Raw genomic sequence first — 17,541 nt, 5'->3', positions numbered from 1 at the left:
AGCTATTTTCCCCCAAGCTAACTCTCTCTCTTTCGCCGCTGCAACCGTGTTGCTTCTCTTACGGAATATGGGCTCGTAGTCACTATATGCTTGTAGTAGCACATCCATTTCTGTCGGGGAAAAACGCAGACCTATTTTGGCTTGGTCCTGTTGCCATGGTGACTCGTAATTTCTTCACTCCATTGTTCAGGGCTTTTTATAGTCGCGTGGCACGCGCCTAACTCTGAGTCAGACAACTCAGAGTTGATTAAACCAACTCTTTTCAGCTGTTCTGAAACCGAAAACTCCAAGTTTGCCAACTCTGAGTAAGTCAACTCAGAGTTCAGGTTTGAACTCTGAGTTTGTTAAACCTCCTTCTTGAAACGGGCCCCAGATGAATCAGATCAGTTGGTCAAACTTTGAGCATGACTCGTAATTTCTTACTTCTAAACTCTGACAAAACCTAAGTTATTGTCCTTGGGCCTGAAAACCTTAGAAATCTGCTGTCTAACCATATAGTTACTCTAGATGACATAGCTCTTGCCTCCAGTACTGCTGTGAGGATCCTTGTAGTCATTTTTGACCAGGATATGTTCTTTAAATCACACATAAACCAAGACTCTAGAACTGCCTTCTTTCACCTGTGTAATATTGCAAAAATCGGGAGCATCCTCTCTCAAAGTGATGCTGAAAAACCAGTCCATTTATCTGTTACTTCCAGGCTGGACTACTCTAACTCTTTACTATCAGGATGAACCAATAATTCCATAAAAAGCCTCCAGTTAATCCAAAATGCTGCAGCCAGAGTAGTGACAGGAACTAGCAAGAGGAGCGGGGGGGCATAAGTCATGTCTATGTTGCTCTTTTAACTTGTATGTTTTTGTATTTATTTTTTTATGTTGTACACATCAGGGGCCATTGAGCTGGAGTCAGATTCCTTGTATTTTTCAAATACTTGGCAATAAAGTTTATGCTTATTTTACCATTGAACATTTCTTAAAAACGGTGTTGAAATATTCTGTTCTCATGAACCCAGTATCATGTATCATCACACCCCTCCCCTACTGCTTACAGCTGCTTTTATCATTGGATTCCTTTGTTAGCAGCAAAAACTGCAATGAACTTGCACAAAATGACTTATGTTTTCAAAATACCTAGAAACTATTTTTATGTTAGCTGATACAGGTGACAAATCAAAGTAGACACCAACATAAAGTCTCTTAGTAAGGTGCTGGGCCATGACATGCCACCAAAACAGCTTCAATGCACCTTGGTAACAATACTCCAAGTCTCTGAACTCTACTGGAGGGATGAACACCATTCTTTCAAAAGATATTCCCTCATTTGGTGTTTTGATGATGATGGCAGAGAGCAATATGTAACATGTCGGTCTAAAATCTCCCATAGCTGTTCAACTGGGTTGAGATCTGGTGATTGTGAAAGCCATAGCATACGATTCATATGCTCATTTCTACTCTCATCAAACCATTTAGTGACCCCTCATGCCCTGTGGACGGGGGCACTGTCATCCTGGAAGAGACCACACATTTATTTAGGTTTTTTTCCTTTGTCACCCATCTATATGCGGTGAATGTTTGTCTCTGAAGCAAAGACAAAGACTAAGTATTACAGCGAATGCAATACATTTGTTGCTAGTTACACATGCTGCCTTATTCTTGCAGTATGTTCGCAGGTCAAAATCCAGCTCAGGACTGACCTACTGCTTTAGTTTTTTTTTTTTTTTTGACATGTGAACAAGCAGAAACATGTGAGCTACAGGGGCTTGCTAAAACCCATAATCATTGCTAGTTTATTTTACAGTAAAATATTTAATGGCCTGCCCCTTTATTAAACATTAGATGTCAACCATTCATGTCTACACGCTGTTCGCTGGCTAAAGCTACAAAACAATGACAAGTTAAGCAGAGTGAAACTTCAGTGATTTACAGTATACAGGAATTTAAAAAAATTCGACCTTTAACCTTCCTTTCCTACACAATTTAAAATCACAGTTATGTTATAAAGCCAGAAAAAGACAAATATAAAGGTAACGTTAAACAAGACAAGTGAACGCATGCTAGTTCTAGTAACTCACTTTCCACTTGAGCTTGAATTTGATACATCGGGGAAAGCAGCAGCAGCACCAAGCACCAACCGCGACGAGACATTTTCCTCGGTTTCGTTAACAAAACGCTTCTATCTGTCGGTCAGAAATATCATGGATAACCTCGCAGTCTTTTGTGGTTGGGTAGCACCAGCCTTTGCAAAAGCAACATGCTCAATTGAACTTTAATGTCTTACAAAACAGCCTTTCACCTCTCTGCAGACCGTGGCTCTGATGGCTGTAGCGCGCTTCCGCTAAAATCGTGTCCTCGATCCCGCGATAGTTCTCCCCGCCCTCTCCAAAGATCGTTAGTGAACTAAAATGATTTAACCCCTTTATAGAATTTCAAGCAGCCGCTTACTTTTTAAATCGGTTGCTATTTATCTCCATTCACAATTGGTGGGGTATCTTTTAATGGCACGCCATCTATGGCGAACTCCAATGTAAACTCAACACTGGCTTTAAAATTGTAGAGCTTGGAATGGGGTTAGAATGGGAGCTCTTTACTAACTTTTATTCTAACCATAAGCAATCACAACATCACAGTCGTCAATGCTATCAATAACCGTTTTCTGTATACATTATTGTTTTTGAAGCAGTATTCTCGATTTGTATCAACTACATAAATGATCTTAAGCTATTCAAATAAACTATATGAGAGGAATGCTTTCTAACACCACTCTTCTGGCATGATGCAGCTCTGCAACAGAAGGGATAGTTGGATGTTAACTACAGAATATCCTGTGTATTGGATAGTGTTTCTATTCCTGCTTTTAAGCTGCTAGTGGTGACAATATATCACAATAACATGAGTAGTGAAAGTGAGAAGGCCACCCACAGAACCAGAAACATGGGAATTTTTTTCAGAGATATTTGAAAACAAGAATGCAGTTGTTGCAACTCTGCAGAAAGAATTTCATTTATTAATTTCTTTTAACTAAAGCCCTTCTTTTACTCATTCACACTTTAAAACCCTGCAGACACCACAGGCTCATGCATGCTGGCAAAATTAGTAAACATAACAGAAGTACCAGCAAAAAATTAGGAATATGAGACTGCATACTACTTGTGTCTGAATCATCAGATGGGGATGCAGCTCTGGACAATCATGCTGTAAATGCACCAGGAAAAGGTGATCACTGAAAAGGTAAACTGGTATGTGGCAAAAGACTGTACATACTGTACACAGTAGTAGTAACAAAGTAGGGGGGGGGGCAGTCACCCTGGGTTCTAACTCTTTCGTAAGCAGATGTCAGCACTGTTCAGCAATGACGTGCTCTCTGATGCGTCTTCTCTCTTCAGAACCAAGAAAGCCTCTCGACTGATTCCCAGCAACTCCCGAAGGCCACTGTTCTCCAGCTAAAACACAGACATAGAAGTGTACAGCAAGACACGACAGAATACCTCCACTCCTTGAAAATATAGTGACTTCTCAATGAAGAAAAAAAAAAAGTATATATTGCATGTCATTATCACAGGTGTAGTGCTATTTAATAAGGTACTGGAGCGCACCTATGATGTGCGTGCATGCACAGCTATGTTGTAGCTTGTTTTGAGGGCTTTGTAAAACACATTTCCTAGGGTGGCAACTGTAATTGCCCACACGATCAAATATTAGACTGACTTTATTCTTTGGTGTAGCAGAATAACAATATGAATTAGCAGCCATTTTTCACAGGGTGAATGTTATAGCAATATATAATCTCCCCAAAATTTGAAAAACGTAAATTTATCTCCACAGTATTTGTCATGACCAGTCATCAAATGCCTCCAAATCTATAAGAAAATAGGTGATCTCCACTCAAGTGTTAAACCAAGTCCAAAATGTACTGAATGTTCAGTGAATTCCTCCCGCTTCATGCTGGTTTACATGTCAATCAGCAACAGTGAACACATCAGCTGTGTATGGGGCTTGCAATTGGCCAGCATATGCCAACGTTTGGCCATCCTGTGCCCTGCAGGCCTACAAAAGATCACTCACCAGTACACAGGTAAAACACTATTTAAATCCCAGCATCATGCAAGTTAAATGTAAAGTCTGTTTCTGCTGCATCTGATGTTTGTCTCCATGACCCCTCCCAGACATTACGCTCTAGTTTGCCACTCGGGATGATCCGAATTTCATTCTACCACTTGTCTTTTGAAAATGAAGTTTGTATTCAACACTCAACTGTGTCACTGTGAACTATCCATGACACGTGACTGGACAAAACACAAACACTCGCGGGTGCCAACTGCGCATTGTTTGAGTTGACGTTATGAATCAATCACACCTTAAAACTTAGAACATTCCATTTTGCAGGACATACACTTTACTGATGATTGGATCTTCAAGCACTCGCAATAATGCAACATTATGAATTTCCTTATGACATCCTCTGTAGTCCTCATAGAGAGGACATAGATGGCCTCACACATTACATTTCGGATTACATAAACTTCTGTGTGGAACATACCGTCCCATCCAGGAGAATACGATGTTTTCCCAATAACAAGCCATGTTACTTGCTCTCTATTGCTGCTGAAACACAGGAATTTCCCCATTGTGCGATCAATAAAGTCCTACCTTACCGTACCTTACCTTCAACTACACTATGCCAGTTGGCCTATTCTTTCTTCTCTTTTGGAGGAAAGAAAAGTGGAAGAGCATTGTTTTGGTGCATTCCGGCATCACTACACCTATGGTCATCACTAGCTTTTCAGAACCTTTTTTAACCAGCATTTGCTGATTTGTTCACAGCATAACTCAAAAAGTAATACATGGATTTTGATGAATTTTTTTGGAGAGGTGGGTTATGGCCCATGGAAGAATCTATTTGATTTTGGTGTTGCTCTGGATCATCATCCAGATGTCACTGTGATTCCAAATGCCAGGGGTAGGTTTTCATGGTCAAGGAATCATACTATGAGGCTCAAACTATGGCATTATGGGGACAGTGAACTGCCTTGGTGGATGTTTACGTTCTCTGAGTGATATCTAGTTTAATCTGCACAGTACGATATAGTACTTTAGACCATGACAAATGATGTGTCCAACTATTTATTATGTGTCATGTTTCTTAAAAACAGATGAATAATTCAACTGACCCAATGAAAAACTATTTTCATTAATGATTTGGATTTCTCTGTTTACATTTTCATGCATCAGTTTTGTACACAGACGAGAGTTTCCCCCTCAGTACATCCTTAGTAATAACTGGGACTCAAATTTTTGAAACAGTTACAACTGAATGTGTAACAAGGTTGGGTGTTTGCTTTTACCTCTAGCTGTTTAATCCGCTCCTCATCTTCACATATCCGCCCTTCATCCACCTCTATGGCCTTCCTCATCACAGAGGCCATCTCATTGATCTTATCTATGTGTGCTTGCATTTCCTAAAAAATGAAAAACAATTATAGAAATAAAACTCCATGAAAGTGTAGAAAATGAGTAAATTCTTGATCACAGGGCTTAAAACAAGAACATTTTAAAACAGCTAATGAGTCTTTTTCATTTTACAATCAAAGGAAAAAGTTAGAAAAACTGGATCCAATGTTGTACTCTAGTCACTAATGATCAAATCCGAGTCGTCTCTAGTCCCCAGTGTTCGAGTGAGTTAAGTCCGAGTCACCAAAGAATAACCCGAGTCAGGTCCCAGTCGAGTCCCCGTTACCCGAGTCTGTCATCAAGGTCTACATTAAACACAACTGACACAGCTCTCACCATTCTATATTCCAAACTTTTAAATAGTGTATAACAACACCATATAGTTCAACTATTTGATACATAAAAATCATTTATAGAAAGGCGGAGTTTACACTTGATGGAAGTGAATACTGCATGAATACAGCATTGTGCAGATGAACAGGTTTTAATATCTATATTTTATGCCAAATTATTATAGCCTATTACACACAAAAAAAAATCAGAGTCCTCCTCTCCAACTTCAGAGTGAAGAATGCAGTCAATGCTCGAGTCAGAGTTCAAGTCTGAGTAATCAGTGCTCAAATCTGCGTTGAGTCACAAGTCCTGAAAGCCTAGACTCGAGTTGGACTCGAGTCCAAGTGCTGAACCCGAGTACCAGAACACCGACTGACCAAAACTACCAAGCCCTTTAAGACACAAGTGGGCCTCACTAACTGTAGTGTGCTGCTCCTTTAGCTGGGTCACGATGGTTGGGTCATCCCTCTTACTGGCCATCAGGAGCCTGAACACCTGCTCCCTGTACTTGGTCATGATGAGCTCTAAAGCAGACTGGTGTTCCTCCAATGATGTCCGTAGTTCTGAAGGAAGAATCAAGAAGGCTTGTTCAGAAGACACTGAACATCTGTCTGCTTTAGCTTGCCCTACTATATTCAGCAAACAAATCTCTAATATTTAAACAAAACACTTCATGAATGGTAGAATCATTCCACAATTGAATAAACACTAAAAATGTATTCCAAATTAGCTGCCAACCTTTGTTTTCCTGCTGGAGTGCTCTGATCTGACGGTTTTCCTGCTGGATTCCCAGGACCAGACTGGAACGAGGCCGATGTCGTGCAACCTGGTTCAGTGTGTCAATCTCCTCCTGGTACTGTTGAGAGATGACCAGATCATGTTGTTGTTGGCTTCTCAAATGTTTGTTTTTTTATATAAATGTTATTGCTTTATATTTGTGGCTATTTTTAACAATAAGTAACACTACATCCAATGTCAGAATTATCAGTTAATTTCAAAAAGGTGTCTGTGTGTCTCTATGCAAGTAATCCTTGACATTTAGTCAGCACCAAAATCTTGTGACACCCCACCTGTTTCATGGCCTCCACTCGCTTGTTGAGGGATGTCGTCTGTTCGATTAACATCTCAGCGGCGTTATCATGGTTACGAAGCCTTTCCACTAATGATTTGGCATCTGCCAGGACCTTCTCTAATGTACAATTCATGCCTGAGAAAATACAAGTCATCATTACAAAGAGATATAAAGGTTTAATGACAATGGCATTCTAGTTTTGTTACAGAAGACCAAAAGAAGGTAAAATCACAGGACGTCTCACCTTGAATGACAGCTGCTGTGTCAGCTAATTCACTCAAGCTTACATTACCTTGTTGTAAGTGATATATTTAGTTGTCTGTATGCCATATTTATCTTAGCTCTAGTAAAGGTACAAGTAATTACACAATCAAATGCCCTGGTTCCGTTAACTGACTATTAGCAACATTTATTACCAAGAGCACTATGTTAAAGTAAATCTTTGCTAATTCGTTAACTTAGCTGACTACCATATTAAAGCTTTCAAATCCACTTAAGACTCATGCTACAAACGTTTTGGTCTAAGTGGTCGACTGGAATTTAAAAAAAGCTCCTCCTAATTAATGTTAAAAATTAATTAAACAAGAGTGTTATACCTGAAGAATTCAGCGTGTAGAGACAGTAGAATTTAACTAGCCCGGTACTTCCTGTTGGTGTTAGGTAGCTAACATTAGCGCTCATCAAGGAACAACAAGCAGAGACTCGGATGGAGATCTATTTCTTTCTAAAGCACAAGGAGATGTCAGCAGATAGGAACTCATTGAGTTAAACGCTAACGTCCGAAGCTGTAAATGCAGCCTTGAGATGATTTGTTTAGCAACAGCTAACATAAACGACTTCCAAAAATGCCCTCCAATCCCGCGAGATTTTATTGTCATAATATTCTCGCGACAATACCCGCGGGACTTTGTTAAATACAGAAAATATGGCGGACAGACTAACGCAGCTTCAAGACGCTGTGAATTCGGTAAGGCGAGTTTAAAAAAAAAAAAAAATCATAGCGTAGTTTAGTCATTTATGCAAATAAGGAATTTTAATAGTTATATAATTTGTAGGTAATAGTTTTTTGAAACCGTATCTCCAGTATTTCAGTGACTTGTTAACATTGGGTGGCTAACGTTTATATAACAGAGCAAGCTCAACTTCACGTTTTATTTCGCACACACAATTGGTACATTGCTGCAGTGTTGAAAGACCTTACCTCATGTTTATGGTGCAGGTGGTTGGCTGCTAGTCTCAACAACTAGCTAGCTTTCTTGATTGGCAGTCCTTTATCCGTCATCCATTAATGGTTTTGTGTGTGTCCAGCTTGCAGATCAGTTTTGTAATGCCATCGGCGTCTTGCAACAATGTGCGCCTCCTGCCTCCTTCAGTAACATCCAGACGGCTATCAACAAAGATCAGCCTGCAAACCCAACCGAAGGTGATTTATTGGTTCTTATCTAAAGCTAGTCACATTGCGTTATTATTTACCTCTAATACCTCTACCTTCTAATTTATTATGCCCTGCCTTTTAAATTGATCAGGTTTACATTATTAAATCTACAGTATGTGACTTTTGTTGTAGAAATATACTCCAAAACTTGTGTTAATGTTGAGAGGTGCTGTCAAAGCCTTCTGTAACCCAGACTCGTCGAACAGCACTGGTAGCAGTGCAGAAATATTAGCTTCTAAATATTTTTGAATGGGATTGACCTAACCAATCAGAGGTTTTCAGTTGTTTCTGCTTGGTCAGTAAAATATGTTGTTCTCCTTTACTGTAATTTCATAACAACAAATAACTGAAGAGCTGAGCACAGTGTAGCAGATCACAGTAGAGCAGGGAACTGGAGTGCTGAGTGGAGCAGAGTGGATTGATTTGGAGTTTCATGCTTTTGCTATCTTAAGTTACTGTACCTTTAATGTACCAATTCAATAATCATTTTGTTAAATGGATTTCGAATGACACATGAGGCTTTACCGGGCCATATAATATTAATCCCAGTTCCTCTAATTGCATCCATGTTTCCCTCACTTGCATCTTTTCCTTTGCGTCTTAGTCCCACCCATGTAAGATGCAAGGAAGAGATGCGAGGAGAAACTATGTGGAGAGAGGAACTGAGGAAACACATTTTAACTGACATGAGATGTCATTCCCACTGATCCTTCATGTGAAGTGACTAATTACAAATTGATTTCCAACAAAGGTGCATGTCAATCTGTAACAAACCTCTGCAAAGGATACATGTAACTTCAGTTATAACTCCTCCTGACAGCCTCCTTGCACCTCAGTCCTTGCTCCTTAGAGCAGAAATAAGAGTTCTGGGTAGAGATCCACCAGTTGTGAATTTCTGCGCCAATACCAATGTTTAAAATAATAATGTGGCTCATAGCTGATGCTGATGTTGTTTATTTATTCTCCCTTTTGTGCCAAGGAAACGAGGACAGTTTCATTATAAAAAAAAAAAACTAGCCCTGTGTTATACCATGTATGCTGTACCAATAAGCGCAACAGACCATCGAATGTAATTTGCCTTGGGATTAAGCAGTGGACCAGTTACAGTCCTGTTAACCGGTTCAAATTTGAACAAATTGCATATCAGGTTGAATGTGATTTATGGAAAAAGTGACAGTCCTAGGATGCACTTACAGTTTTGTATAGTTCACTTACTATACCTGTGTATCATTTGCCCCAGGGGTAGCATATTCATGGTAAATTAAAAGAGGGAAAAAAAAGCACAAGAAGAGGAGGTATCTCTGAGCATACATTATAAGGACCTGTTAGTTAGTTAGTTAGTTAGATATGAGAAATCAGTCCAGCAGCACATCACTGATGCCAACATAGTTTTTTAGATGGTTAATAAAGATAAAATGGTCCAGGAGATAAAAATGACATCTTAGAAATGGGTCTAAAGTTGTTTAAAACTGAGGAATCCAGAGAGGGCTTCTTCAAAAGGGGATGAACAGCAGCATGTTTAAAATCAGAGGGCAAATACCAGTATACATAGAGCAGTTAATAATGGCTAAAATATTTCAACCTTTTGACCGTGTATTTGGGTTCACTTTATTTATCTTGCTCCAGAATATGCCCAGTTATTTGCAGCACTGATCGCCAGAACAGCCAAAGATGTTGATGTACTCATTGACTCTCTGCCTAGTGAGGAGTCCACAGCAGCTTTGCAGGTGAGTACATGCACAAGCATCTTTCAGATATTGATTTTTATCCACAATTTCCTCCTCATTGTCACTCTGGTTAGATGAATTAACTTTTTCTACTTTGTCTTATCGTGTTTGAACTGAATCATTATAAAACATGTCTGTCAGGGAGAGCTAGGCTAGAATTAAATGCCCAAAAGCTTCTTTAAACATGAATTTATATATATGTACAGTATATCACAGAAGTGAGTACATCCCCTCACATTCTGTAAATATTTAAGTATATCTTTTCATGTGACAACACTGAAGAAATGACACTTGGCTACAATGTAAAATAGTGAGTCTACAGCTTATATAACAGTGTAAATGTGCTGTCCCCTCAAAATAACTCAGCACACAGCCATTAAGCTCTAAAATGATGAGGATGGACGAGCATGCATATGAGCTTCCCTGAGACAGTTTCTGACAGTTTGTGCAGAAATTCTTTGGTTAGGCAAACCGATTGTTGCAGCAGCTGTCCGGGTGGCTGGTCTCAGACGATCTTGGAGGTGAAGATGCTTTATATACATGTATATTTAAAAACGAACTCTCCCACTTGCCCCGCTTCGGGACGGTCTTTTATTCCTCTCTCTCTCTCTCTCTCTCTCTCTCTCGACTGTGTGTGTGTGTGTGTGTGTATGTATACATACACACACACAGTCAAGCCCGAAATTATTCATACCCCTGGCAAATTCTGACTTAGTTACTTTTATCCAACCAGCAAGTTTTTTTTGACAGGAAATGACACAGGGTTCTCCCAAAAGATAATAATATGGGTGAATGGTGTATGATCTTCTGTAAAGCGCTTTGGCCAGTGCAACACACTGTGAGAAAGCGCTATATAAAATACAGTCCATTTACCATCATTGTGGAACAAAATATTTCTCAGCCTTTATTTACATTTGAACAAAAAGTGGCATGTCCAAAATTATTCATACCCTTTTCAATAATCAATAGAAAAGCCTTTATTGGCTATTACAGCAATCAAACGCTTCCTATAATTGCTGACCAGCTTTTTGCATGTCTCCACTGGTATTTTTGTCCATTCATTTTTAGCGATGAGCTCCAACTCTTTCAGGTTGGAGGGTCTCCTCACCATCACCCTCAGCTTTAGCTCCTTTCACAGATTCTCAATTGGATTCAAGTCAGGACTCTGGCTGGGCCACTGCAAAACGTTAATGTTTTTGTCTGTCTTCACCACTTTTGCTGTGTGTTTTGGGTCATTGTCGTGCTGAAATGTCCACTGGTGCCCAAGGCCAAGTTTTTCTGCAGACTGTCTGATGTTGTTGTTGAGAATTTTGATGTATTGCTCCTTTTTCATAGTGCCGTTTAGTGTGATTAGGTTCCCTGGTCCACCGGCTGAAAAACACCCCCAAAACATTAGGTTCCCACCGCCATGTTTGACAGTGGGGACAGTGTTCCTAGGGTTGAAGGCTTCTCCTTTTTTATGCCAAATGAAGGCTACATCATTGTGGCCAAACAATTCAATTTTTGTTTCATCTGACCATAAAACAGAAGACCAGAAGTCTTCTTCTTTGTCCAGATGAGCATTTGCAAAGGCCAAGCGACCTTTTGTGTGCCTTATCTGGAGAAGTGGTGTCCTCCTTGGTCTGTGTCCGTGGAACCCAGCGGTGTGCAGTGTCCACTGGACTGTCTGCCTTGAGATGTTGCCACCAGCAGAGCCCAGATTCATCAGGATGGCCTTGGTGGTGGTCCTTGGATTCTTTTTTTACCTCTCACTATCCTCCTGGCCAGCACAGGTGTCACTTTTGGCTTCCGACCACGTCCTCTGAGATTGTTTACAGTGCATAACATCCTGTATTTTGTAATAATAGTTTGCACTGTAGCCACTGGAACTTCAAAACATTTACATATGGTCTTATAGCCCCTTCTTGACCAATGAGCAGCCGCAGGTCCTCAGTGAGCTCCTTTGTCTTAGCCATGACTGTCCACAAACCAACAGCAGACAGCTTCTGTTTTTCACCCGTTGAGTTGATTAAAATAGCTGTTCCCAATGAATCAGTGTAATTATGATGCTTTAGAACAGCTTGGACTATTTGGAATGGTATAGAACTTTGGATTTTCCCATAGACTGTGACAGTTTGCAAAGGGTATGAATAATTTTGGACATGCCACTTTTTGTTCAAATGAATAAAAGCTGAGATATTTTTTTTTTCCCACGATGCCTCTTGTACATCGTATTATTATCTTTTGGGAGACGCCTGTGTCATTTCCCGTCCCCACCGTCAAATATAGAGGTGGAAACATAATGCTTTGGGGGTGTTTTTCTGCCAAGGGGACAGGACAATTGCATCGCATCAAAGGGAGGATGGATGGGGCCATGTACCGTCAAATCTTGGGTGAGAACCTCCTTCCCTCAGTCATGGCATTGAAAATGGGTCGTGGTTGGGTATTCCAGCATGACAATGATCCAAAACACACGGCCAAGGCAACAAAGGATTGGCTCAAGAAGAAGCATATTAAGGTCATGGAGTGGCCTAGTCAGTCTCCAGACCTTAATCCCATAGAAAATCTGTGGAGGGAGCTGAAGGTTCGAGTTGCCAAACATCAGCCATGAAACATTAATGACTTGGAGAGGATCTGCAGAGGAGTGGGTCAAAATCCCCCCTGAGATGTTTGCAAACCTTGTGTCCAACTACAAGAAACGTCTGACCTCTGTGATTGCCAACAAAGGTTTTGCCACCAAGTACTAAAGCACGTTTTGCAAAGGGATCAAATACTTATTTCATTCATGAAAATGCAAATTACTTTAACTTTTTTCGTAATGCATTTTTCTGGATTTTTTTTGTTATTGTTGTGTCTCTCACAGTTCACATAAACCTACCATTGAAATTGTAGACTGATCATTTCTTTGTTAGTGAGCAAACTTACAAAATCAGCTGGGGTTCAAATAATTTTTTCCCTGACTGTATTAATGTTCTTTACTGCCATACAACCCGCAGTAACAGAAAAGTGGCTCAGAAAGTTCTGTCTTTCTCTCATTTACAGTCTCGTGTGCAACATTTCCTGACTTTGTATAAGTGAGAAAATCAGTTATTTTGCTGCTGAAATAAGGACAACTGATGAGAAATTATGACAAGAGATGAGAGACAGCTAATCGATGAGTTGTTCAATGCTTATTTGAAATAAATTGGGCCCACTGTGATGTCTTGTCAGGCGGCCAGTCTACGGCAGCTAGAGGAGGACAACCATGAGGCAGCAGCTCGTCTTGAGGAAGTGGTTTACCGTGGCGATATGCTGCTGGAGAAAATCCAGAGTGCCCTAGCAGACATTGCCCAGTCTCAGCTGCGCACCCGCAATGGAGCACTGAGCCAGACTTCACCAGCCGAATCCTGACCTGCAAAATACCTAATGCAGTTTAGGACAACTTCACTCCCATTCTGACTATTGTTTACCTGCAGACATTGACTGCAAACATCAAAATGCTCAAACACGGGCTGAATATGTCTGAGGGGCAACACACAGGTATTTCGGAATTATATTTTCTTATGCCTTTTAAGTAATTTGGTTCAGAAAGAGTTACAAATACACAGACGTCTTGACTGTGTATTTGTGAAACCGAACTGGAGGGGAGTAAAATCATCTTTGCATACACATTGTTTTGCTTGTGTGCCTTTTTTTTTTCTTGATGCAGAAAAGTTGGAAAAATACTTCTGTCAGGTTTTGTTTTTGTACATGTTATATATTGATATGAAATAAATCAATTGTAATTTTTTTGTACACTCTTCAGATTGCTTTAAAAAGTTTAATTGCCCAGTTTAAATGAGTGTTAGATGAGTCTCTTTTCTGTTTTAATAAAGCTTCAACAAATTTTGGATTTCATTTGGTCAAACTCTCACAGCTACATCGTTGTCTTTACCTCGGGTAAGTTCTACATGTTATACATTTTTATAATTTTTCTAAACATTCCTGTCTCAGTAGGTATGTTTGTCAATTTTTGATCACAAGTAATACTTTCATTTAGTCTTATTTGTTTGAGCTCTATATTCCTGTCAGTCTAAAGAGCTGTATGGTAGTGGCATTAAATTAAATTTCATGTTAAAATGCAGTGGATTCGGGAAGTATTCAGAATCCCTTCACTTTTTTTCAATTTTGTTATGTTGCAGCCTAATGCTACAATCGATCAAATTCTTTTTTTTAATTTTTATTAATCTACATTCAGCAAACCATAATGACAGTAAAAGAATTTTAGAAATGTCTGTAAATTTATTAAAAAGAAACTGAAATATCACATTGGCATAAGTATTCAGATCCTTTGCAACAACACTTGAAATTTAGCTCAGGTGCCTGCTATTTCTCTTGATAATTGCTGAGCTGTTTCTACACCTTGATTGGAGTCAGCCTGTGGCAAATTAAATTGATTGGACATGATTTGGAAAGGCGCACACCTCTATAGAAGCCCTCACAGCTGACAATGCATACTGTATCAGAGCAAAATCCATGAGGTCAAAGGAACTGTCTGCAGAGTTTAGAGACAGGATTATTGCAAGGCACAGATCTGGGGAAGGCTACAAAAAATTTCTGCCACACTGAAGGTTCCCCAGAGCACAGTGGCCTCCATAATTCTCAAATGGAAGGAGTTTGGCACAACCAGGATTGTTCCAAGCCTAGCCAAACCGAGAAATTGGGGGAGAAGAGCCAAAGTAAGAGGTGACCAATAGCCCAATGGTTACTCAGCGATCCTGTGTGGAGGTGGGACAAAGTTCCAGAAGGACAACCATTACTGCAGCCCTGCGCCACTCTAGGCTTTATGGCAGAATGGTAGAGGGAAGCCTCTCCTCCATGCAAAACACATGAAAGTCCATTTGGACTTTGCGAAAATGCACCCTAAGGACTCAGAGACTGTGATGAACAAGATTCTCTGGTCTGATGAAATGAAGATTGAACTGTTTGGCCTCAATTCTAAACGCTATGTCTGGAGGAAACCAGGCACCACTCATCACCTTCCCAATACCATACCAACAATGAAGCATGGTGGTGGTGGTGGCAGCATCATGCTGTGGGGGTGTTTTTCAGCAGCAGGGACTGGGAGACTGGTCAGGGTTGTGGGAAAGCTGAACGGAGCAAAGTACAGAGATATCTTCAATAAAAACCTGTTGCACAGCACCAAGGTCTCCGACTGGGCCAAAGGTTCACCTTCCAACATGACAACAATCCTAAGCACACAGCCAAGACAACACAGGAAAGGCTGAGGGACAACTCTGTGAATGTCCTAGAATGGCCCAGCCATAACCCTGACTTGAACCCTATTGAACATCTCTGGAGAAACCTGAAACTGGCCATCCACCAACGGTCCCCGTCCAACCTGATTGAGATTGAGAGCATTTGCAAAGAAGAATGGCAGAAAATCCCCCAATCCAGGTGTGCAAAGCTTGTCACGTCATATCTAAAAAGACTAATTGTTGCCAAAAGGTGCTTCAACAAAGTACTGAGTAAAAGGTCTGAATACTTTAGCACGTGATATTTCAGTTTCTTCTTTTTTAATAAACTTTGACATTTCTAAAATTCTGTTTTCACTTTATCATTATGGGGTACTGAGTGTAGATTAATGAGAAAAAAATGAATTTGAACAATGGTAGTATCAGGCTGCAACATAATGAATCCACCCTAGATACACATTTCATTAAAGAATCACAAAAATTATGATAAATTGTGACTCGGTGGGAAATATGACTTCTTCCAAATGACCTTTGGTGCTTTTGTTGAAATTATCTCATTTTCTTTATGACCAAACTTGCTTTTTTAGCAAAAGACAACTCAAAACATCACATCTGGTGTTTAATTTATTTATTTATTTATTTGTGAAACAATTTGCCTGACTCTTGTGACTCCTGGAAGTAATATGCTTGATGAAAACACAGTCTTCAAAATATCAACATTTTTAAGCAACTAGACTGGTTTCAATACATTTCATGAGATTTGAGAGGATTTCATAAGCAAGATAAAAATAGTATGGGAAAAATGCCAAGCTGCTGAGGGTGTAAAATCGGGAAGAGCACTGCTGAGAACTTAAATATACTTATTTGGGACTCTAGACTTTTTAATTTTCACTAGGACAAATCAGGAAATTCAAAGTGGCAAGAAAGGTTTTTAGCTTGTATTTTCAGCTTTTTTGGCACTAAAATTATGTAATATACCAAAATGTATTTATTTTTATGACATCAAATGCTCTTGTAACCCTTTTATGATGTTTTTAAACATTAGACTGTATGTGTACATTATCTGAAGCTCCAGTGGCCTGAGAATACAGGAACCCATGACAAATTATTTTGTTTCTTTTTTAATTTGATAAAATAGCTGCTCTGCCTTGTCTGACCATAAAGTAAATGATCTGAATCTTTTTCAGTTTTCAACTGTTAAAAGTAGTGGAGTTTTGTTTTCATTCACACTGTGGCTGGGTGTTTCAGACTGATCTTTTTGAAGTGTGTATGGCTGCAAACCAGAGAGTTTAGAAACCAAATCTAAATATAGGTGCTGTGTCACAGCCCGGGGGACTCCACTGATGTGAGAAATATAAAAACGGCTTTGTCTGCTGGACACCACACCCAGATGCGTTAGTAGGGTACACCCACCTCTGTGTCTGTATCACCATGGCTCTCATGGTAAAAGCACTCAACTTTCCAAATAAGGAGATGCATGGTAGAGAAAATTCACCAGTTAGTCTGTTGCATTTCACTGTTATGGTCAAAGCTGTTTTGTTGGGAGCACGGTTTTGTTATTTGCTCTGGTTGGTAATATTAGAGTTTTTTGTCAAAATAAACCTTAAGTATACAAGACATGAAATATTCCACATTGGGTCTAAGCACATTTGCTGTGATGATGGTGACTTTCCTTTAGAATTTTCCGACTGAAACGGTGTAAACACTCTACAGTGTTCAAATGATGACCACATTTTATTTATTTTTTTTGCCAAACAAGCTGCAGTCATCTTGAATTGTTACACCAAAGGTTTCATATTTTGCCTGAACAATAATATTTCTGATTATACTCCTAGAATACACCAATCAGCCATAACATTATGACCACTGGCAGGTGAAGTGAATAACACTGACTATCTGTTACAGTGGCACCTGTCAGTGTGTGGGGTATATTAGGCAGCAGGTGAACATTCAGTCCTCAAAGTTGATGTGTTGGAAGCAGGAAAAATATGCAAGTGTAAGGATCTGAGTGACTTTGACAAGGGCCAAACTGTGATGGTGAGATGACTGGGTCAGAGCATCCCCCACACTGCAGGTCTTGGTGGGTATTCTTGGTCTGCAGTGGTCAGTACCTACCAACAGTGTCTAAGGAAGGACAAATGGTGAACTGGTAACAGGGTCATGCACGTCCACAGCTCACTGATGATGAGGCTGCCCTACTGTAGATTAAACCTTTAACTTCTGTTTGTACTTTTCAAAAGATTAAAATTTATTTAAAACTTTGTTGAAATGGTTGAAAATGAGAAATACTGTACATTGGTCTCTATGAAGAGAAAGAGTCAGGGGCTGTAGT

At 39.8% G+C, this 17,541-nt stretch overlaps 3 protein-coding genes across 5 annotated transcripts in view; 1 reads left to right on the top strand and 2 right to left on the bottom strand.

Moving 5' to 3' along the window:
- Positions 1-3,082, bottom strand: part of tm7sf3 (transmembrane 7 superfamily member 3) — a 19,369-nt gene extending 16,287 nt beyond the window's left edge. Inside the window, exons 1-2 of the mRNA XM_020601531.1 lie at positions 3,068-3,082; positions 2,296-2,416 (exon numbers count right to left, since the gene is read on the bottom strand). Coding sequence (XP_020457187.1) covers positions 2,296-2,416; positions 3,068-3,082 — 136 coding nt within the window. The remainder of the gene's footprint in view (positions 1-2,295; positions 2,417-3,067) is intronic.
- fgfr1op2 (FGFR1 oncogene partner 2) lies at positions 2,984-8,143 on the bottom strand. Of its 3 annotated transcripts, none has more exons than XM_020601485.1 (6): positions 8,057-8,143; positions 6,854-6,990; positions 6,522-6,639; positions 6,204-6,346; positions 5,345-5,458; positions 2,984-3,442 (listed from the first exon to the last, which is right to left on the bottom strand). In XM_020601485.1, the coding sequence occupies exons 2-6, from the start codon at positions 6,986-6,988 to the stop codon at positions 3,314-3,316; spliced, it is 639 nt and encodes a 212-aa protein (XP_020457141.1). In that variant the 5' UTR covers positions 6,989-6,990; positions 8,057-8,143; the 3' UTR covers positions 2,984-3,313. The 3 variants fall into 3 exon arrangements, with proteins under 3 accessions (XP_020457141.1, XP_020457142.1, XP_020457140.1); XM_020601486.1 differs by lacking the exon at positions 8,057-8,143 and adding an exon at positions 7,100-7,121; XM_020601484.1 differs by lacking the exon at positions 8,057-8,143 and adding an exon at positions 7,452-7,557 and having other exon boundaries at positions 2,985-3,442.
- Positions 7,741-13,841, top strand: med21 (mediator complex subunit 21). Its single transcript, XM_020601487.1, has 4 exons — positions 7,741-7,822; positions 8,164-8,278; positions 9,917-10,017; positions 13,207-13,841. The coding sequence occupies exons 1-4, from the start codon at positions 7,781-7,783 to the stop codon at positions 13,384-13,386; spliced, it is 438 nt and encodes a 145-aa protein (XP_020457143.1). The 5' UTR covers positions 7,741-7,780; the 3' UTR covers positions 13,387-13,841.
- The last annotated feature ends 3,700 nt before the right edge of the window (positions 13,842-17,541 follow it).

Source organism: Monopterus albus, unplaced genomic scaffold (assembly GCF_001952655.1).
Source record: "Monopterus albus unplaced genomic scaffold, M_albus_1.0 scaffold51.1, whole genome shotgun sequence".
Lineage (NCBI taxonomy): Eukaryota > Metazoa > Chordata > Actinopteri > Synbranchiformes > Synbranchidae > Monopterus > Monopterus albus.
The sequence above is the reverse complement of the archived record's forward strand: the minus strand, read 5'-3'. Positions and strand labels throughout refer to the sequence as shown.